Source organism: Salvelinus alpinus, chromosome 12 (assembly GCF_045679555.1).
Source record: "Salvelinus alpinus chromosome 12, SLU_Salpinus.1, whole genome shotgun sequence".
NCBI lineage: Eukaryota > Metazoa > Chordata > Actinopteri > Salmoniformes > Salmonidae > Salvelinus > Salvelinus alpinus.
In genome coordinates, this window is record NC_092097.1 from 19,143,921 (window position 1) to 19,167,589 (window position 23,669).

Consider the following 23,669-nt stretch of genomic DNA (forward strand, 5'->3'; position numbering starts at 1 on the left):
TTCCTAGTGTTATAATTGTTCTATTTGTCAATTACTTTTCCTCTTTCTCTCTGCATTGTTGGGAAGGGCCCTTAAGTAAGCATTTCACTGTTAGTCTACACCTGTTGTTTACGAAGCAAGTAACAGATAAGATGTTATTTTATTTGAGTGTCAGATTGAGTGTTTGAAGAACAGAACAGCTGTAATCCGTGTCCCTACTCGGGTACCTGTCATCATGTACTTTAGGGTTGTGAGTTGGATGCTTTTGATGGAGATTGAGATACAGATAGTTCCCTCCTATCACATTTTGTAGCAAGCTGTTGTTGCACTCATTAGATGAGTGGTTGTATTCTGGGGATTGCAGTGTAAGAATGGTGCAAAGAGGGCTGGTGGATTTCCAGTTGATAATCTGGGTAATAGGGTGCATTTCATGTTGTGTGTGTGTGTGTGTGTGTGGAGGGGTGGACCTCTGCAAACTGAAGACTAAGTCATGACTATGTAAACATTTCTGTGAAGAAACAACCTCAGTGACTGTCTAAATTAAAATGAGAGCATATTGTCTTCTGATGAATATGTTTTAGCCTGTAATGATGATTTGAGTTAAGGAATAAATTGAATTTCAACCCTGTTTGGCAGATGCGTGACTTGACCTAGGTGTGGGTGGACAGCATGGGTCTTCTTCCTTTTCACCAGATGGAGTTTGGAGTTATGGATGTGGTCCTGCTGACCGCCTGCCGCTGTTTTAATGAAAGCACAATCAGCCTATAATTGGTCAGAATGGACAAGCAACAGCACAACATGGCTGAAGTGACTACACTGCTGGCTTCCCAGGGACTCATATAGAAACACAAAATTAGATCATCATGAAAAATAAATAGTATCTTTATTAAAGATGCAGTCCGGGATCTTAAGCACTTACAAATTCATAACATATTGTACGAATTGGAATTTGTAACATGTCATACGAATTGCAAAGAATTTTCAGGATGTAACATATCATACGAAATGGATGACGTACTACACAATTGTGCACCATTTTTTGGAACCCGTTTTGGCACAAATTTTCTATAGGATTAAGGTCAGGGCTGTGTGATGGCCACTCCAATACCTTGACTTTGTTTCCTTAAGCCATTTTGCCACAACTTTGGAAGTATGTTTGGGGTCATTGTCAATTTGGAAGACCCATTTTCGACCAAGATTTAACTTCCTGACTGATGTCTTGAGATGTTGCTTCAATATATCCACATAATTTTCAATTCCTCATGATGCCATCTATTTTGTGAAGTGCATCAGTCCCTCCTGCAGCAAAGCAACCCCACATCATGATTCTGCCACCCCCGTGCTTCACGGTTGGGATGGTGTTCTTCGGCTTGCAAGCCTCCCCCTTTTTCCTCCAAACATAACGATGGTCATTATGGCCAAACAGTTCTATTTTTGTTTCATCAGACCAGAGGACATTTCTCCAAAAAGTACGATCTTTGTCCCCATGTGCAGTTGGAAACTGTAGTCTGGCTTTTTTATGGCGGTTTTGGAGCAGTGGCTTCTTCCTTGCTGAGCGGCCTTTCAGGTTATGTCGATGCAGGACTCGTTTTACTGTGGATATAGATACTTTTGTACCTGTTTCCTCCAGCATCTTCACACGGTTCTTTGCTGTTGTTTTGGGATTTATTTGCACTTACAGCACCAAAGTACGTTCATCTCTAGGAGACAGAATGCGTCCCCTTCCTGAGCTGCGTGGTCCCATGGTGTTTATACTTGCGTACTATTGTTTGTACAGATTAACGTGGTACCTTCAGGCATTTGGAAATTGCTCCCAAGGATGAACCAGACTTGTGGAGGTCTACAATTATTTTTCTGAGGTCTTGGCTTACTTTTGATTTTCCCATGATGTCAAGCAAAGAGACACTGAGTTTGAAGGTAGGCCTTGAAATACATCCAAAGGTACAACTCCAATTGACTCAAATGATGTAAACTAGCCTATCAGAAGCTTCTAAAGCCATTACGTCATTTTCTGGAATTTTCCAAGCTGTTTAACTTCTTATGGCTGCAATCCCGTCACCGGGATGATATGACAACAGCCAGTGACAGTGCAGGGCACCAAATTCAAACAACAGAAATCTCATAATTAAAATTCCTCAGACATTCATGTGTCTTATATCATTTTAAAGGTAATCTTGTTGTTAATCCCACCAAAGTGTCCGATTTCAAATATGCTTTTCAGCGAAAGCACTACAAACGATTATGTTAGGTCACCACAAAACCACAATAAGCACAGCCATTTTTCCAGCGAAAGATAGCTTTCACAAAAAGCAGAAATAGAGATAAAATTAATCACTACCCTTTGATTATCTTCATCAGATGACACTCATAGGACTTCATGTTACACAATACATGCATGTTTTGTTTGATAAAGTTTATATTTAAATAAAAAAATCTGAGTTTACATTGGCGCGTTACATTCACTAGTTCCAAAAACATCAAGTGATTTTGCATAGCCACATCGTTTCAACAAAAATACTCATCATAAATGTAGATGATAATACAAGTTATACACATGGAATTATAGATATACCTCTCCTTAATGCAACCGCTGTGTCAGATTTCAAAAAAACTTTGCGGAAAAATAAACCATGCAATTGTCACGACTCCTACCGAAGGTGGCTCCCCTTCCTGTTCGGGTGGCGCTCGGCGGTCGTCGTCACCGACCTACTAGCTGCCACTGACTTTTTCCTCCCCCTCCTTGTATGTTTATTGGTTACACCTGTTTTTAGTTAGGGTGATTAGTAGGGCTTTATTACCCAGCAGGCCCGCCTGTTGGGTGTGCGGGATTGTTTTGTGTACTGTTTGTGCATGCGTGTATGTCACGGTTCGTGGTAGTTGTATTTTCGGGAACTATTTTGTTCCCCTTGTGTGTTGGGGCATTTGGTTGGAGTGGCGTCGTGTTTCACCTTTTTGGTGATTAAAAGTTACGCTACTCTGAACTCTGTCTCCTGCGTCTGACTCTTTCCTCCACTACACCCCGTGTATTACAGCAATAATCTGAGACGGAGCTCAGAACAATAGCCAAATTAGCCGCCATGTTGGACTCAACAGAAACCAGAAAATACATGATAAATGTTTCCTTACCTTTGATGAACTTCATCAGAATGCAGTCCTAGGAATCCCAGGTCCACAATAAATGCTTGATTTGTTCGATAATGTCCGTTATTTATGTCCAATTAGCTACTTTGGAATTGTTTACCAAACACGCTAACCAAAGTCACAAACCGCGTCCACTATAACGTGACGAAATGTCCAAAAGTTCCGTAACAGTCAGTAGAAACATGTCAAACGATGTACTGAATCAATCTTTAGAATGTTGTTAACACATCTTGAATAACATTCCAACCGGAGAATTACATTGACTTCAGTTGACCGATGGAACGGAGCTCCCTCTCACTTGAACGCGCCAGTTCAATGCGTGGGCACCTCATCCATATCTCGCTGTAATTTCAATGAGAGCTTTGTTGAAAATCTGCCACCCCCAGATAAAATCCAAACAGAAAGTGGAACTTCTCAGGTTTTTGCCTGCCATATGAGTTCTGTTATACTCACAGACATAATTCAAACAGTTTTAGAAACCTAAGTGTTTTCTATCCAATACTACTAATAATATGCATATATTAGCAACTATGACATAGGAGCAGGCCGTTTACTCTGGGCACCTCTGTGCACCTTTCATCCAAGCTACTCAATACTGCCCCTTCAGCCATAAGAAGTTAAAGGCACAGTCAACTTAGTGTATGTAAACTTCTGACCCACTGGAATTGTGATACGGTGAAATAATCTGTCTGTAAACAATTGTTGGAATTATATCCAAAAATCTCAGTTTACATTGGCGCGTTATGTTCAGTAATGTTTTGCTTCCTAAACATCTGGTGATTTTGCAGAGCGCCACATCAATTTACATAAATACTCATCATAAATGTTGATGAAAATACAAGTGTTATACATAGAATTATAGATCCACTTCTCCTTAATGCAACCGCTGTCAGATTTCAAAAGAACTTTACGGAAAAAGCACACCATGCAATAATCTGAGTACGGCGCTCAGACACAAAAACAAGCCATACAGGTACCCGCCATGTTGTGGAGTCAACAGAAGTCAGAAATAGTATTATAAATATTCACTTACCTTTGATGATCTTCATCAGAATGCACTCCCAGGAATCCCAGTTCCACAATAAATGTTTGTTTTGTTCGATAAAGTCCATCATTTATGTCCAAATACCTCCTTTTTGTTCGCGCGTTTAGTTCACAAATCCAAATTCATGAGGCGCGAGCACTAGGTCCAGACGGAAAGTCAAAAAGTTCCGTTACAGTTCGTAGAAACATGTCAAACGATGTATAGAATCAACCTTTAGGATGTTTTTAACATAAATCTTCAATAATGTTTCAACCGGAGAATTCCTTTGTCTTTAGAAATGCAATGGAACGCAGCTAACTCTCACGGGCGCGCGCGAGACTGAGCTCATGGCATTCTGCCAGACCTCTGGTTGAAACAGCTCTCATTCTCTCCCCCTTCACAGTAGAAGCCTCAAACAAGATTCTAAAGACTGTTGACATCTAGTGGAAGCCTTAGGAAGTGCAATCGGACCAAATTTACACTATCTTGGATAGGCAAAGAGTTGAAAAACTACAAACCTCAGATTTCCCACTTCCTGGTTGGATTTTTTCTCAGGTTTTGCCTGCCATATGAGTTCTGTTATACTCACAGACATCATTCAAACAGTTTTAGAAACTTAAGTGTTTTCTATCCAAATCTACGAATAATATGCATATCTTAGCTTCTGGGCCTGAGTAGCAGGCAGTTTACTCTGGGCACCTTATTCATCCAAGCTACTCAATACTGCCCCCCGGCCATAAGAAGTTAACATGTTTAAATGTTTTACTCACGTTGGCCGCGGTGAAGGAGAGCCCACAGGTTTTGGTAGCGGGCCATGTCAGTGGCACTGTATTGTCTTCAAAGCGAGCAATGAAGTTTCCCCGTGTCCGCGACGGGGCTGGTTTTCTTTTTGTAATCCGTGATTGACTGTAGACCCTGCCACATTACGTCTCGTGTCTGAGCTGTTGAGTAGCCACACTGTCTGTATTCGTTCAGGTTTCCGGTCGCCTTGCCATGATTAAAAGCAGTGCTTCGCGCTTTTAGTTTTGCGCGAATGCTGCCATCAATCCACGGTTTCTGGTTGGGGAAGGTTTTAATAGTTACCGTGGGTACAACATCACCGATGCACTTGCTAATAAACTCGCTCACCGAGTCCGCGTATACATCAATGTTGTTGTCTGTGGCTATCCGGAACATATCCCAGTTCATGTGTTCGAAGCAACCTTGAAGCATGGAATCCGATTGGTCGGACCAGCGTTGAACAGACCTGAGCACGGGCGTTTCCTATTGTAGTTTCTGTCTATAGGCTGGGAGCAACAAAATGGAGTCATGGTCAGATTTGTCGAAAGGAGGGCGGGGGAGGGATTTGTATGCATTGCGGAAGTTAGAGTAGCAATAATCCAGAATGCTGCCAGCCCGAGACTTGTTTTCAGATTGGCTTTGTCAAAATCCCCAGCTACAATAAATGCAGCCTCAGGATATATGGTTTCCAGTTTACATAGAGTCCAGTGAAGTTCTTTCAGGGCAGTCAACGGTGTCTGCTTGGGGGGGATATACACAGCTGTGATTATAATCGAAGAGAATTCTCTTGGTAGATAACGCGGTCGGCATTTGATTGTAAGGAATTCTATGTCAGGTGAACAAAAGGACTTGAGTTCCTGTATGTTGTTATGATTACACCACGACTCGTTAATCATAAGGCATACTCCCTTGACCTTCTTCTTACCAGAGAGATGTTTGTTTCTGTACCGACTCTGATAACATATCCCGAGTGAGCCATGTTTCCGTGAAACAGAGAATGTTACTATCTCTGATGTCTCTCTGGAAGGCACCCCTTGCTCGAATTTCATCTACCTTGCTGTCTAGAGACTGGACATTGGCGAGTAGTATACTCGGGAGCGGTGAGCGATGTGCCTGTCTACGGAGCCTAACCAGAAGACCGCTTCTGCAGCGCCGTTGTTTTGGGTCGCTTACTGGCATCAGATCCATTGTCCTGGGTGGTGGTCCGAACAGATGATCCGCTTCGGGAAAGTCGTATTCCTGGTCATAATGTTGGTAAGTTGACGTTGGTCTTATATCCAATAGTTCCTCCCGGCTGTATGTAATAAGACTTAAGATTTCCTGGGTTAACAATGTAAGAAATAATACATAAAAAAACAAAATACTGCATAGTTTCCTAAGAACGCAAATCGAGGCAACCATCTCTGTCGGCGCCATCTTCATACCATCTCTGTTGGCGCCAGCTCTCACCCCCTCCCTTCCACAAAGATGTAGTTCAGTACTTTTCCATCACACAGTTGGAAAAAGGTTTCTCCATGTTCCTCCGTGCGTATCACAGGACATCTTATCAGTCAGGAGAGGTCTTTAGTTATTGGGAGTACTCATTCTCACAGTCCACTGCAGTCCACTAAATAATTACACTTCTCATACAAAGAGCTTGAACCTTACACTAATTTTGATTTCTAAGGCTATATAAAAAATCTATTCATACTAAGATGATATAAAACAGTAAGAATATAAAACAGTAATTTACAATCTATCAATACAAAAGCTCTGGAGAATCCAGCTCTAGTGAGGCGGATAATTTGCCTTGATCTCTGCTCCCAGAACACAATCCCACAACACAAACACACACCTTCTGGTTGCCAGTTCATCTCCCTCTTGCCATTGTCTGTTAACATTCTGACCATTGGTCTACCTCTCTAACTTCAAGGATACATATGCCCTATATAAACACTCTCCGTTAATCTTGTAGAATCAGTTAAAGAGATTCTCTGGTACTTTTGTAATCTTTATTAGTTCTGAAAGTAGAGCTCACAAGCCAAAAGTGGTTCCCTCTCTCGATTTGCTGTGTGTGCATCTTGCTAGTTGTCACTCAAATGGCGAGGGGCTAACATTCATTGGCTGAAACTTGAATTGCTAGGGGGCTGACCCACGTGGGGGGAAAATGTAGGGAAAATGGATTTCGTGGCTAATTAAAATAAGGCTGTAATTCTGATCATAGACGTGTATGAACTACAGATTGACACTGTCACGCCCTGACCATAGTTTGCTTTGTATGTTTATATGTTTTGTTTGGTCAGGGTGTGATCTGAGTGGGCATTCTATGTTGTATGTCTAGTTTGTCTGTTTCTGTGTTTGGCCTGATATGGTTCTCAATCAGAGGCAGGTGTTAGTCGTTTGTCTCAGATTGGGAACCATATTTAGGTAGCCTGTTTTGTCATTGTGGGGGTGGGTGATTGTCTATGTGTTAGTTGCCTGAGTCTGCACTGTTATATATAGCGTCACGTTCGTTTTGTTGTTTGTATTAGTTTGGTTAGTGTTTCTTCTTAAATAAATAGAAGAATGTATTCACTTCACGCTGCGCCTTGGTCCTCCTCTCTTCCACATTACGACGAGCGTGACAGACACATCCAGCCCGAAGCGGGAGGTTTCAAAAATACTTACTAGTTGCCAAAGTTCCGGATCATGTCTTTAAGTATTAAACAACATAAAAGCGTCAATGCAAACAGTCGTATTTTTTCCCGAAAAAATTGCCTACTTGAGCACACAATGTTTTAGAAGTCTGTCAGAAGTCCCTTTTATCATATATTTTCCAGTTCAGGTAGAACAGAAAAACAACAGCCGTCATCAATGAGTCTTTTGTTCTCTGTGTTAGTTGTATAAAACCTTTTACTCTGTCAAGTCACTTACTGTACACCTCATTGAATATGGATGAGAGAGATCAAACCCAAAGAAAAGACTCCTATATTTTTTGTATCATAAACAAGGCCATCAACACAACGATTTGAAAGCCCTCCGTTCTATGCATACATTTGCTGCTATTACAGAATGGGGAAGTAATATATCCTCAATTTTCATCAAAGACCTTGCTGCTATTGTACTGCAAACAGATGTCTGTCTGAAAGCTTTGAAGTAGATCTCAATGCTGGACTTTTGTTTTGGTGTAGTCTGTATGGTGTGTTGCTATGCTCACTGTGTGTGTGTGTGTGTGTGTGTGTGTTTATTTGTTTGTGGAACCTTTCTGCCGTCAGTCACACACACACACACCATGCCCTTTGTCTGCTCATTTGTGCTACCATGGTGACAGTAAACATGGCTACCTTTCTTTCCCCTCTCCCCCTCCTCCACTGTCAGCTGTTGTCATCCTGTATATATTAAACCAGACAGACCGGAAAGGTTTTCCCCTAATCACATATCAGAGTTTGACTTTGAATCTATCAATCGGAGGGGATTGCAATTTATTTAAACAATTAAAAGACTGCGGAGAGGAGAGCAAAGGAGAGGAGACGAGAGGAGCCTGTTTGGAATAGGTAGAGGAGATAGTATGTAGTGAATCACAAAATCCTGCAAACCCATCCTTTAGTCCGTTACCTCTGGCCAAAACCCCCAGTAGCTGAACACCTGTGTGTTATGACATTTAATCTCCTCTGTAGAGAGTTGATCTACAAAAGAGCCTGAAGCCTCGTGCACTGTATCTCGTTACACAGGAAAGCACTGTAGTATCAAAGTGGAAGTGTGCCCGGAGTTCTCTGTACATAGGATTAAACATTGATCAGACACTTATGCACTCTGAAAAATTTACCTTGGCAGAGCTGTGTGTGTGTGTGTTTTTGTGTGTTTGGTTTTACTATCCTTGTGGGGACCAGAATTCCTCACAAGGATAGTAAAACAAGGACAATTTGGATAAGTGGATGTGGGGACATTCATCGGTCCTCACAAGGAAAAAGGCTATTTTAGGCTTAGGGGTTAGCATTACAATAAGGTTTAGGGTTTGGGGTTAGGGTTAGGTTAAGGGTTAGGGAAAATAGGATTTTGAATGGGAATCAATTGTTTGGTCCCCACAATGATATTAAAACAAATGTGTGTGTGTATGCTTGTGTTTTTCTTTAAAAAGTGGAAAACAGAAGGGAACAAGCAGATTAGGAGGACTGTAGCCTTGACAACGGTATCAGACAGTACCATACTTGACCCTAAACTCAATCAAGCCAGTGGTACTGAACTGGGATCTAAACTCAATCAACCCTACGATCCTGATATGTGGCCAAAATATTCATTTTACGGAGCGTGGTGGTGGACAAGTGAGTTTCAGAGGGAATGTCTCCCTGACCCTTATCCTCAACCCTCCCAGCCCTGCCTCACTCTGCCTGTGGTTACGCTATAGCTGTTCACCCCCATGAATGTTTTCACTTAAGGATGAGTTATCTGCTGCCTGGAGTGCTTAATGATGGAGTGACCGGTGCCTCAGACTCAGGCTCCACGCTCTAGTGAGTGATTGAAAAAGATAGATAGTTCATCATGCTACTCAGTGGACAGAATACACTATCGATTGCCATCGATTGCCATGATGAAAATTGATACTACAGATCACAGACACAGACTGACTGGCTGGCTGGCTGTGTCTGAATATCCATACTAGCGTACTACATACTTAAACTGCATACGATGTACGCATCGTCGCATACTATTTAGCATGTACCGTTTAGTAAAAAGTATGCAGTATGCCACAGCTCCTGACTGGCTGAGTAGGGAAGGCGAGGCCGAGTGCAGGTGGATTTTTCCAAATTCAACAGAAATGCATCGCATTAACCAACCTGATAATAGCTCAGTTCCAATTTGATTAATTACTCTAAACTTTGAATAGAATAGGAATGGTTATAGGCAGACTATCACATTGGACCTATACTGTAGCTGTTAAGTCTACTCCCGCTTCTCCTCTCCGGTGTTCGACATCGCCGGTTTACTAACCACCGGTCCTGGCAACCATCATTACGCGCACCTGGCATCAATTATTACGCGGTCTACTCCTCATGATTAGGCTCACCTGGACTCCATTTCCTCTCTCATTACCTCCCCTATATCTGCCACTCCCTTAGGTCTATTCCCCAGGCAGTATTAATGTTGTTCCATGTCCATACGTTACACTTGTGTCTTGCGGTGTGCTCTGTTACGTTTATTATTATACTCACTACCTGCACTTGCTTCCTGTCTCCCAGCGTCGTCGTTACAGAAGCCCATACAGCCCATCTATCCTATTTAAAAAGGACTGAAAACAGAAACATGTTTGGTTCAATTTCGACATATTTATTAGTGAAACAAAAGTGCTGTAACAAAAAAAAAGACTTCTGTTTTCAAAGATGTGATCATTTTAATGAGAACAAAGATGACTTAGCCTACATTTGAACACCACCGCAGAAGCTTCGCTATTCGGTATCTTCCCAATTAAGTACCCTCGTTTTGTTGTTTGGCTACTTGAAGAGAACAAGGGTCTATCACTTGCAACCCACCTTTTCCATCTTTCCATCACCTTTCCCATCTTTTGCATTGTGGAAAAGTGTGCATCCAATTCTACTAGATGAAGAGCCGAAATGAGTATAACATTCCTTCATTTAAACCATACTCGATTTTCGCATACTGAGAATGCATCATGCGAGATTGCGTTGTTTCCCGTTGTTTGTTGATTTCTGTAGCGCATCCCCAAATCTAATTGATCAGCTCTTGTTAAAGCCCAAAATAGTATGACATCTGGGCATTTAAAGTTGACCCGATTTTCACATACTCGAAAGGCCTACTATTTGGGACGCAAGTATGGGTATTCAGACACGGCCACTGACTGACTGACAGGCAGGCACACACAGACAGGGATCATCAGTGCCTCACCCAGTGGGGATGTGGGATCTACTAAATTAAGCGGGCATGTAACACAATATACTGTTAGGCAGTGTGTCAAATGAGATGACTCACATTCGTCGTATGAATCGGACCAAGGCGCAGCGTGGAATACCTACATTCTTTATTATAAAAAGAAGGAACACTGAACAAACTAACCAAAATAACAAAACGACACGTGAAGCTATACAAAACGAGTGCTGAAAGGCAACTACACATAGACAGAACCCACAAACACCAAAGGGAAATGGCTACCTAAATATGATCCCCAATCAGAGACAACAATAAACAGCTGCCTCTGATTGGGAACCATATCAGGCCACCATAAACATACAAAACCCTATACATACAAAACCCCTAGACATACAAAACCCTAGACATACAAAACCCCTAGACATACAAAACCCCTAGACATACAAAACCCCTAGACATACAAAACCCCTAGACATACAAAACCCCTAGACATACAAAACCCCTAGACAATACAAAACCCCTAGACAATACAAAAACTAGCGTTTCCACCCTAGTCACACCCTGACCTAACCAAAATATAAAGAAAACAGAGATCTCTCAGGCCCCCCCCCCCCCCCCTCTTTACGCTGATCCCTCCGCCTTTGTAGAACCGGACCGGGGATCATCGCCGGAGGCTCCGGACTGTGGACCGTCGGTGGATGTTCCGTACTGTGGCCCGTCGCCGGAAGCTCCGGACTGGGAACTGTCGCCGGAAGCTCCGGACTGGGTACTGTCGCCGGAAGCTCCGGACTGGGTACTGTCGCCGGAAGCTCCGGACTGGGAACTGTCGCCAGAAGCTCCGGACTCTGAAAGCGCACTGGAAGCCTGATGCGTGGTGCCGGGAACTGGTGGTACCGGGCTGAGGACACGCACCTCAGGGCGAGTGTGGAGAGCAGGAACAGGACGTACTGGACTGTGGAGGCGCACTGGAGATCTGGAGCGTAGAGCTGGCACAATGCGTCCTGGCTGGATGCTCACTTGAGCCCGGCAAGTGCGGGAAGCTAGCACAGGACACACTGTGCTATGAATGCGCACTGGAGACCTGATGCGTGGGACCGGTACAGGTGACATCGGGCTAATGACACGCACCTCAGCACGCCCGCTCTGCAGCGCTCTCAATGCTAGCACCTCTCTCCGGAATCTTGCGTCGAACTCCTCATTTGACTCCCTGACTGGCTCTGGTTCGCACCTCGGCTCCGCCGACTGCTCTATGTGCGGACTGCTCCATGTTCTTGGGGTTTCTGTGGCCTACCTCGTTGATATAACTCCTCGTAATATCGCCGTTCCACTTTTGCTGCCTCTATTTCCTCCTTCGGAAGGCGATACTCCCCAGCCTGCATCCAGGGTCCTGCTCCATCCAAAATCTCCTCCCAGGTCCATTCCTCCTGAACACACTGCTTGGTCCATTTATGGTGGGTTCTTCTGTCACGTTCGTCGTATGAATCGGACCAAGGCGCAGCGTGGTATACGTACATTCTTTAATATATTAAGAATGAACACTGAACAAACTAACCAAAATAACAAAACGACACGTGAAGCTATACAAAACGAGTGCTGACAGGCAACTACACATAGACAGAACCCACAAACACCAAAGGGAAATGGCTACCTAAATATGATCCCCAATCAGAGACAACGATAAACAGCTGCCTCTGATTGGGAACCATATCAGGCCACCATAAACATACAAATACCTAGACCTACAAAACCCCTAGACATACAAAACCCCTAGAAAATACAAAACCCCTAGACAATACAAAAACTAGCGTATCCACCCTAGTCACACCCTGACCTAACCAAAATATTAAAAAAACAGATATCTCAGGTCAGGGTGTGACAATGACTCGTCTTGCCACTCTGTAGGGGACACTTACGTTTGAGGTAGAGCTTTGGGCTTTAGGGCTTTGATCGCTGGCCGGGATTGAGACTTTAGCGATGCGATTGGATTAATTACTTTGGAATCTCATCCTATAATGTAAAGAGGACAGATTGGCCCCATTTTGACCCCACACACATCCCATACATACTTGACTGTGTGTCTGTCGGCTGCCAAAGCCAAGCCGTGTGTGTGTGTGTGTTCTCTCTCAAACACTACAGGAATGTAAGCTTGTGGTAGGCCTGATAGCCTATAGGGAGGAGGTCAGAGACCTGGCCGGGTGGTGCCAGAATAACAACCTATCCCTCAACATAATCAAGACAAAGGAGATGATTGTGGACTACATGAAAAGGAGGACCGAGCATGCCCCCATTCTCATCGACGGGCCTGTAGTGGAGCAGGTTGAGAGCTTCAAGTTCCTTCATGTCCACATCACCAACAAACTAGAATGGTCCAACCACACCAAGACAGTTGTGAAGAGGGCACGACAAAGCCTATTCCCCATCAGGAAACTAAAAAGATTTGGCATGGGTCCTCAGATCTTCAAAAGGTTCTACAGCTGCAACATCAAGAGCATCCTTACTGGTTGCATCACTGCCTGGTATGGCAACTGCTCGGCCTCCGACCGCAAGGCACTACAGAGGGTAGTGTGTACGGCCCAGTACATCACTGGGGCTAAGCTGCCTGCCGTCCAGGATCTCGTCAGAGGAAGGCCCTAAAAATTGTCAAAGACCCCACACACCTCAGTCATAGAATGTTCTCTCTCCTACCGCATGGCAAGCAGTACCGGAGCACCAAGTCTAGGACCAAAAGGCTTCTTAACAGTTTTACCCCCAAGCCATATGACTCCTGAACAAGTAATCAAATGGCTACCCAGACTATTTGCGTTGTCCCCCCAACCCCTCTTTTACGCTGCTGCTACTCTCTGTTTATCATATATGCATAGTCACTTTGACCATACCTACATGTACATACTACCTCAATTGGCCCGACTAACCGGGGCCTGTATATAGACTTGCTACTGTTATTTTTCACTGTCTTTTTACTGTTGTATTATTTCTTTACGTATCTATTGTTCACCTAATACTTATTTTTTTACTTAAAAATCGCACTGTTGGTTAGGGTCTGTAAGTAAGCATTTCACTGTAAGGTCTACACCTGTTGTATTCGGCGCACGTGACAAATAAACTTTGATTTGAGTTGGTGGTAGCAGCAGGGGTGGGTGTTCAGCAACATATTAATGCAGCAGTAAGAAAAATCAATGGCAAGAGAGGGCTGAGAGGGTAACACAGAGACAGGGAGAGGGAAGGTAGAAGACACAGAGAGAAATATATATATATATATATATACTGTATAGGTAGTCTTTTGGAGAGAGGGAGAGAACAGGGACATTTTGTGCTATAATTCAGAGAATGAAAAACAGAAATTGAGAGAATGGAGAGAGACATCACCTTTTGATTCACCAATACCCCCCTACACACACAGACACACACACACAATGCATGGTGGCAAATCTCCTAATCTTCATCCTGACATCTGTATCATTAAACTAAGCTGGGTTCCCGGTCTTCCTGGAGGCTACAGAGGGAGGGGATAAGGAGAAGTCATGTTGAAGAGTTGTATTCTAGACAGGGAGACTGTCGAGACGGATGGGCATGGGAGAGCGTGCATTTATTCCAGACACAATCATACTATCACAATACTCTCAAACACACACTGATAAACACTGTCAGATACAGTACATATGGTGTGGCAATCAGGCACACAGTTTTTGGCCAGTGGAGATTAAGCAGATTTAATGAATCTAATTATGGTTGGCCTTGCTTACATCAGATCTGATTCTATTATGACAGGGATATCTCTTTCTCATTACTGTTCTGGTGTAATGCAGAAAAGTATCTCTGTCTGAGTGTCTGTGTGTGTGTGTTATGACAACTCTGTAGTCTTATTCTCATCCACCTTCTCCCTTGTTTCTCATCCCTCTCTGAGTGTTGCTGTGAAGAATGCCTCAGTGCCCCGTCAGAGGGTGGAGCGTGGGCAGAGATACTCTAGTGGACAGGGCACCTGCTTGGCACAGGCATACAACTCTCTGCCAGAGGGGAATGCCAACCCTGGGAATTCGGGTGTGTCTGGCCTTTTGGGTGTTGAAATTAGCTTTCTGCTATTCTGTGTGTGCTCGTTCGTTGGACTGTGTGTGTTTGTGCGTGTATTATCTACAGGGAGTGTAGAAGAAATGGTTGGTGTGTACGACAGTTCTGTAGACACCAGCTGGAGACAAGAAGGGAGACATTCCAGGCCTGCTCCTGTGCAGATGGCTTACTGGCCAACACACACACGGATACTAGTACTGTACATTGTGTGTGTGTGTGTGTGTGTGTTCTGCCCATCCCACTTGAAGAGCCCCAACAATGCCTCTGAACAGACTGGGGGATTATATTAGCATACGCTATAGAGATCTTGTTGCATATCTGTGTGTGTGTGTGGTGATGCACATGTGGTCTTGAACACGTATGTGTTGTGGTATATGTCTTATACCACGGCATTGTTCCATGCTCATTTCTGATTGGCTAGAAACGCATTCTAGAGTGGGAATGTGGTGAGTAATGAGCATGAATGTCTCCGGTCTGTCAACGTTGCAGTCATGACGCAAATGGTGCTATGCTGTCATCCTCCCACATGTTCTCATTTGACCAGCTGTTTTCAGCAACTGGTATTGTTGACCTCAGTTGTCATATTGACAGATTTGCTAGCAACAAACTATTTAGCTAGCTTCTAGCCTCGTGTTTGATATACAATGCAACCTCCTCTACGGTAATGAACAGTGTCCTAACCAGACAGCAACTTTTTTTATGCCAAATGAAATCACGCATCATCAGCTCCTTCTTATGGATGTATCCAAATCAATGTCACTAACAGACAGCTTAAACAAACACATGCAGCTGTTGACTGTTATGACATGTCCTCCATTATTTCCAAGATAATGTACAGAGCGTCTATCTCTTACATGTACCTCAGTATTTGTGGTCCTGCCAGTACACACAATGCTAGAAACCATCTCTGCAGTAATTTGCTCCTCCATCCTCAGGCGCTGAAGGAGTGGCTGTGACAGATGTGTTTGTCTGCTATTATACTGCAGGCTCCCTGACCACCGATGACTATCCCTTTCTCACCAGCTCAGACACACCTCTGCTCTTCAATCTGGGGAAAGAGTCTATACTGCCCACATACATCTGATGAAATCTACTCAGATGTACACTGAATGTACAAAACATTAGGAACACCTTCCTAATATTGCGTTGCACCCCTTTTTGCGCTCAAAGGTGTCGAAAGCGTTCCACAGGGATGCTGGCCCATGTTCACTCCAATGCTTCCCACAGTTGTGTCAAGTTGGCTTGATGTCCTTTGGGTGGTGGACCATTCTTGATACACACGGGAAATGGTTGAGCGTGAAAAACCCAGCAGCGTTGCAGTTCTTGACACACTCAAACCGGTGCGCCTGGCACCTACTACCATAGCCCGTTCAAAGGCACTTAAATGTTTTGTCTTGCCCATTTTACCTGGATTCACCTGGTTATTCTATGTCATGGAAAGAGCAGTTGTTCCTAATGTTCTGTACACTCAGTGTATATGTCACGTTTCCTGACCTGTTCTCTGTTGTGTATTATTTAGTTGGTCAGGGCGTGAGTTGGGGTGGGTTGTCTGTGTCATTTTCTATGTGGGGATGTTTGTGTTCGGCCGGGTATGATTCTCAATCAGAGGCAGCTGTAGATCGTTGTCCCTGATTGAGAATCATACTTAGGCAGCCGGGGTTCACGTGGGTGTTTGTATCTCGTGTCAGTGTTCGTGCCTCACGGGACTGTTTGACGGTAGTTTCATTTTGTATTTTGTATCGTATATGGTTTATTTTTTGTTATTAAATTACCATGGAAACCAACCACTCCGCATTTTGGTCTGATCCGTCTCGCCTCTCCTCGTCCGAGGAGGAGGATTACGACTACCGTAACAGAAACACCCACCACCAACGGACCAAGCGGAGTGGAGAAGGGCGGAAACAGCAGCGGGAGAAAACCCAAGACTCCTGGACTTGGGAAGAAATTCTGGACGGCAAAGGACCCTGGACTCAGCCAGGGGAATATCGCCGTCCCAAGGCGGAGTTGGAGGCAGCGAAGGCAGAGAGGCGCTGGTATGAGGAGGCAGCGCGGCGACGCGGTTGGGAGCCCGAGAGTCAGACCCAAAAATTTCTTGGGGGGGGCACACGCGGAGTGTGGCAAAGCCGGGTAGGATACCTGAGCCAACTCCCCGTGCATACCGTGGAGTGAGAGAGCGTCGTACTGGTCAGACACCGTGTTATGTGGTAAAGCGCACGGTGTCCCCAGTACGCGTGCTTAGTCCAGTGCGGGCTATTCCACCTTGCCGCACTGGCTGGGCTAGGTTGGGCATCGAGCCGGGTGTCATGAAGCCGGCCCAACATATCTGGCCTCCAGTCCTTCTCCTCGGGCCGGCGTACATGGCACCAGCCTTACAGATGGTGTCCCCGGTTCGCCAGCATGGCCCAGTGCGGGCTATTCCACCTTGCCGCACTGGCCGGGCTACGGGGACCATTCAACCTGGTAGGGTTGGGGAGGCTCGGTGCTCAAGAGCGCGTGTCCTCCTTCACGGTCCGGTATACCCGGTGCCACCTCCACGTACCAGTCCTCCGGTGGCAGCCCCCCGCACCAGGCTGTCTCTCCGGGTTCTCTCTCCAGCTGCTTCCACCTGTCCAGCGCTGTCAGAGCCTTCCTCCTCTCCAGCGCAGCCTGAGTATGAACTGCCTGCTTTCCCAGCGCTGTCTGAACTGTCTGCCTGCCCAGCGCTGTCCGTCTGTCCAGAGCCGTCCAGCCAGGATCCGCCAGAGCCGTCCAGCCAGGACCAGTCAGAGCCGTCCAGCCAGGATCAGCCAGAGCCTTCCGCCAGCCAGGATCAGCCAGAGCCTTCCGCCAGCCAGGATCCGCCAGAGCCGGCCAGCCAGGATCCGCCCCTCAGTCCGGTGCTGCCCCTCAGTCCGGTGCTGCCCCTCAGTCCGGTGCTGCCCCTCAGTCCGGTGCTACCCCTCAGTCCGGTGCTACCCCTCAGTCCGGTGCTACCCCTCAGTCCGTTGCTGCCCTTTGGTATAGTGGGATTGACATGGAGGGTGGCCATTGGGAGGAGGCCACGGAAGCGGGGGTTGACTATGGTGGGGTGGGGACCACGACCAGTGCCAGAGCCGCCACCGTGGACAGACGCCCACCCAGACCCTCCCCTAGACTTTGTGCTGGTGCGCCCGGAGTTCGCACCTTAAGGGGGGGGGGTTCTGTCACGTTTCCTGACCTGTTTTCTGTTGTGTTTGTATTATTTAGTTGGTCAGGGCGTGAGTTGGGGTGGGTTGTCTGTGTCATTTTCTATGTGGGGATGTTTGTGTTCGGCCGGGTATGATTCTCAATCAGAGGCAGCTGTAGATCGTTGTCCCTGATTGAGAATCATACTTAGGCAGCCGGGGTTCACGTGTGTGTTTGTATCTTGTGTATCTCGTGTCAGTGTTCGTGCCTCACGGGACTGTTTGACGGTAGTTTCATTTTGTATTTTGTATCGTATATGGTTTATTTTTTGTTATTAAATTACCATGGAAACCAACCACTCCGCATTTTGGTCTGATCCGTCTCGCCTCTCCTCGTCCGAGGAGGAGGATTACGACTACCGTAACAGAAACACCCACCACCAACGGACCAAGCGGAGTGGAGAAGGGCGGAAACAGCAGCGGGAGAAAACCCAAGACTCCTGGACTTGGGAAGAAATTCTGGACGGCAAAGGACCCTGGACTCAGCCAGGGGAATATCGCCGTCCCAAGGCGGAGTTGGAGGCAGCGAAGGTAGAGAGGCGCTGGTATGAGGAGGCAGCGCGGCGACGCGGTTGGGAGCCCGAGAGTCAGACCCAAAAATTTCTTGGGGGGGGCACACGCGGAGTGTGGCAAAGCCGGGTAGGATACCTGAGCCAACTCCCCGTGCTTACCGTGGAGTGAGAGAGCGTCGTACTGGTCAGACACCGTGTTATGTGGTAAAGCGCACGGTGTCCCCAGTACGCGTGCTTAGTCCAGTGCGGGCTATTCCACCTTGCCGCACTGGCTGGGCTAGGTTGGGCATCGAGCCGGGTGTCATGAAGCCGGCCCAACATATCTGGCCTCCAGTCCTTCTCCTCGGGCCGGCGTACATGGCACCAGCCTTACAGATGGTGTCCCCGGTTCGCCAGCATGGCCCAGTGCGGGCTATTCCACCTTGCCGCACTGGCCGGGCTACGGGGACCATTCAACCTGGTAGGGTTGGGGAGGCTCGGTGCTCAAGAGCGCGTGTCCTCCTTCACGGTCCGGTATACCCGGTGCCACCTCCACGTACCAGTCCTCCGGTGGCAGCCCCCCGCACCAGGCTGTCTCTCCGGGTTCTCTCTCCAGCTGCTTCCACCTGTCCAGCGCTGTCAGAGCCTTCCTCCTCTCCAGCGCAGCCTGAGTATGAACTGCCTGCTTTCCCAGCGCTGTCTGAACTGTCTGCCTGCCCAGCGCTGTCCGTCTGTCCAGAGCCGTCCAGCCAGGATCCGCCAGAGCCGTCCAGCCAGGACCAGTCAGAGCCGTCCAGCCAGGACCAGCCAGAGCCGTCCAGCCAGGACCAGCCAGAGCCGTCCAGCCAGGACCAGCCAGAGCCGTCCAGCCAGGACCAGCCAGAGCCGTCCAGCCAGGACCCGCCAGAGCCGTCCAGCCAGGACCAGTCAGAGCCGTCCAGCCAGGACCAGCCAGAGCCGTCCAGCCAGGACCAGCCAGAGCCGTCCAGCCAGGACCAGCCAGAGCCGTCCAGCCAGGACCAGCCAGAGCCGTCCAGCCAGGACCAGCCAGAGCCGTCCAGCCAGGACCCGCCAGAGCCGTCCAGCCAGGACCAGTCAGAGCCGTCCAGCCAGGACCAGCCAGAGCCGTCCAGCCAGGACCAGCCAGAGCCGTCCAGCCAGGACCAGCCAGAGCCGTCCAGCCAGGACCAGCCAGAGCCGTCCAGCCAGGACCAGCCAGAGCCGTCCAGCCAGGACCAGCCAGAGCCGTCCAGCCAGGACCAGCCAGAGCCGTCCAGCCAGAGCCTTCCGCCAGCCAGAGCCGTCCAGCCAGAGCCTTCCGCCAGCCAGGATCAGCCAGAGCCTTCCGCCAGCCAGGATCAGCCAGAGCCTTCCGCCAGCCAGGATCAGCCAGAGCCTTCCGCCAGCCAGGATCAGCCAGAGCCTTCCGCCAGCCAGGATCCGCCAGAGCCGGCCAGCCAGGATCCGCCCCTCAGTCCGGTGCTGCCCCTCAGTCCGGTGCTGCCCCTCAGTCCGGTGCTGCCCCTCAGTCCGGTGCTACCCCTCAGTCCGGTGCTACCCCTCAGTCCGGTGCTACCCCTCAGTCCGTTGCTGCCCTTTGGTATAGTGGGATTGACATGGAGGGTGGCCATTGGGAGGAGGCCACGGAAGCGGGGGTTGACTATGGTGGGGTGGGGACCACGACCAGTGCCAGAGCCGCCACCGTGGACAGACGCCCACCCAGACCCTCCCCTAGACTTTGTGCTGGTGCGCCCGGAGTTCGCACCTTAAGGGGGGGGGGTTCTGTCACGTTTCCTGACCTGTTTTCTGTTGTGTTTGTATTATTTAGTTGGTCAGGGCGTGAGTTGGGGTGGGTTGTCTGTGTCATTTTCTATGTGGGGATGTTTGTGTTCGGCCGGGTATGATTCTCAATCAGAGGCAGCTGTAGATCGTTGTCCCTGATTGAGAATCATACTTAGGCAGCCGGGGTTCACGTGTGTGTTTGTATCTTGTGTATCTCGTGTCAGTGTTCGTGCCTCACGGGACTGTTTGACGGTAGTTTCATTTTGTATTTTGTATCGTATATGGTTTATTTTTTGTTATTAAATTACCATGGAAACCAACCACTCCGCATTTTGGTCTGATCCGTCTCGCCTCTCCTCGTCCGAGGAGGAGGATTACGACTACCGTAACAGAAACACCCACCACCAACGGACCAAGCGGAGTGGAGAAGGGCGGAAACAGCAGCGGGAGAAAACCCAAGACTCCTGGACTTGGGAAGAAATTCTGGACGGCAAAGGACCCTGGACTCAGCCAGGGGAATATCGCCGTCCCAAGGCGGAGTTGGAGGCAGCGAAGGCAGAGAGGCGCTGGTATGAGGAGGCAGCGCGGCGACGCGGTTGGGAGCCCGAGAGTCAGACCCAAAAATGTCTTGGGGGGGGCACACGCGGAGTGTGGCAAAGCCGGGTAGGATACCTGAGCCAACTCCCCGTGCTTACCGTGGAGTGAGAGAGCGTCGTACTGGTCAGACACCGTGTTATGTGGTAAAGCGCACGGTGTCCCCAGTACGCGTGCTTAGTCCAGTGCGGGCTATTCCACCTTGCCGCACTGGCTGGGCTAGGTTGGGCATCGAGCCGGGTGTCATGAAGCCGGCCCAACATATCTGGCCTCCAGTCCTTCTCCTCGGGCCGGCGTACATGGCACCAGCCTTACAGATGGTGTCCCCGGTTCGCCAGCATGGCCCAGTGCGGGCTATTCCACCTTGCCGCACTGGCCGGGCTACGGGGACCATTCAACCTGGTAGGGTTGGGGAGGCTCGGTGCTCAAGAGCGCGTGTCCTCCTTCACGGTCCGGTATACCCGGTGCCACCTCCACGTACCAGTCCTCCGGTGGCAGCCCCCCGCACCAGGCTGTCTCTCCGGGTTCTCTCTCCAGCTGCTTCCACCTGTCCAGCGCTGTCAGAGCCTTCCTCCTCTCCAGCACAGCCTGAGTATGAACTGCCTGCTTTCCCAGCGCTGTCTGAACTGTCTGCCTGCCCAGCGCTGTCCGTCTGTCCAGAGCCGTCCAGCCAGGATCCGCCAGAGCCGTCCAGCCAGGACCAGCCAGAGCCGTCCAGCCAGGACCAGCCAGAGCCGTCCAGCCAGGACCAGCCAGAGCCGTCCAGCCAGGACCAGCCAGAGCCGTCCAGCCAGGATCAGCCAGAGCCTTCCGCCAGCCAGGATCAGCCAGAGCCTTCCGCCAGCCAGGATCAGCCAGAGCCTTCCGCCAGCCAGGATCAGCCAGAGCCTTCCGCCAGCCAGGATCAGCCAGAGCCTTCCGCCAGCCAGGATCCGCCAGAGCCGGCCAGCCAGGATCCGCCCCTCAGTCCGGTGCTGCCCCTCAGTCCGGTGCTGCCCCTCAGTCCGGTGCTGCCCCTCAGTCCGGTGCTACCCCTCAGTCCGGTGCTACCCCTCAGTCCGGTGCTACCCCTCAGTCCGTTGCTGCCCTTTGGTATAGTGGGATTGACATGGAGGGTGGCCATTGGGAGGAGGCCACGGAAGCGGGGGTTGACTATGGTGGGGTGGGGACCACGACCAGAGCCGCCACCGTGGACAGACGCCCACCCAGACCCTCCCCTAGACTTTGTGCTGGTGCGCCCGGAGTTCGCACCTTAAGGGGGGGGGGGTTCTGTCACGTTTCCTGACCTGTTTTCTGTTGTGTTTGTATTATTTAGTTGGTCAGGGCGTGAGTTGGGGTGGGTTGTCTGTGTCATTTTCTATGTGGGGATGTTTGTGTTCGGCCGGGTATGATTCTCAATCAGAGGCAGCTGTAGATCGTTGTCCCTGATTGAGAATCATACTTAGGCAGCCGGGGTTCACGTGTGTGTTTGTATCTTGTGTATCTCGTGTCAGTGTTCGTGCCTCACGGGACTGTTTGACGGTAGTTTCATTTTGTATTTTGTATCGTATATGGTTTATTTTTTGTTATTAAATTACCATGGAAACCAACCACTCCGCATTTTGGTCTGATCCGTCTCGCCTCTCCTCGTCCGAGGAGGAGGATTACGACTACCGTAACAGTATAGTAAATGAACGAATTCATAGAACTGAACCAGGGCTGTAAACAAGCATCATTAAAGGGGCAATCTGCAATTGCTACATCCATTGTTGGACTATATTAATGATATGTAACCGTTGTTTCTTGAAGATAACTTATAAATGCATCATGAGCTGAGTTCAACTGTCATACCCCATCAGAACCCAAAATATAACTTGTTTTACTCCAATGTTTGTAAAAAAAAGTGAATGTAAACATTTTACATTACATTTGAGTCATTTAGCAGACAAGAGTGACTTACAGTCATGAGTGCATACATTTTCATACTGGTTCCCCATAACCTTGGCGTTAGAAGCGACATGCTTTACCAACTGAGCCACACGGGACTAAACAAACACGATATGGCTTCAAAAAATGTTAAACTATCATTTTGATAGCATGGATGGTCAGTCCTTGCATCCATAGCTCTGTTTTTGAACTTGAAAGTGGTTGTATTTCTCCAGCCCCATTCCTCAGCTTTTTACCGAAACATTGGAGTACGCTTTATTGTTTCAACTGCTGATTCCCCCTTTAACATAGGAACACAATAATTTGACAGTGATTGAATATCGATCATCTTTCCCAATGGAGGGGAGGTGATGGAATTCAAATGGAAATGATATTGATTCCAGCTCATCACTTTAGTGGGGTTTACAAGTACGGTGCAAGTCTTTGCATGTTGATACATTCATACATTACTACAGACAATGATCCTTTTGAAAATCATTTCCAAGGATGACGATTATAATATACTGTAAGAACTAAAGGTAATACTATGTCATCACCATTAGTCTATGGTCATTGGCATCACTAAGGCTAGTAATGGAGGCTGTGTTTAAGGCCTATGTCACCTCTAAGGGGATTTTAAAGGCTATATGTCAGGCTTTTGTCCCCTCTAAGGCGATAGTAAACACTGTATGTCAGGCTTATGTCATGAGGAAATCTTCTCTCATTGTGTTTGTTTCCAGCTTGATAACCCAGACGAGCAGGCTGCACAGATCAGGAGAGAACTGGATGGACGACTGCAGATGGCTGATCAGATCGCCAGGGTAAGACACCACTACCTGAAAGTAAAGTAGAGAATTAGACACC

The 23,669-nt window shown here is 47.8% G+C and overlaps 1 protein-coding gene across 7 annotated transcripts in view; it reads left to right on the forward strand.

Annotated features, from left to right (window-relative positions):
- LOC139535652 (calcium-dependent secretion activator 1) overlaps positions 1-23,669 on the forward strand; it is a 192,408-nt gene that overhangs the window by 56,692 nt on the left and 112,047 nt on the right. For all 7 annotated transcript variants that reach the window (XM_071335273.1, XM_071335275.1, XM_071335276.1 and 4 more), the window contains exon 4: positions 23,546-23,626. In XM_071335273.1, coding sequence (XP_071191374.1) covers positions 23,546-23,626 — 81 coding nt within the window. The remainder of the gene's footprint in view (positions 1-23,545; positions 23,627-23,669) is intronic.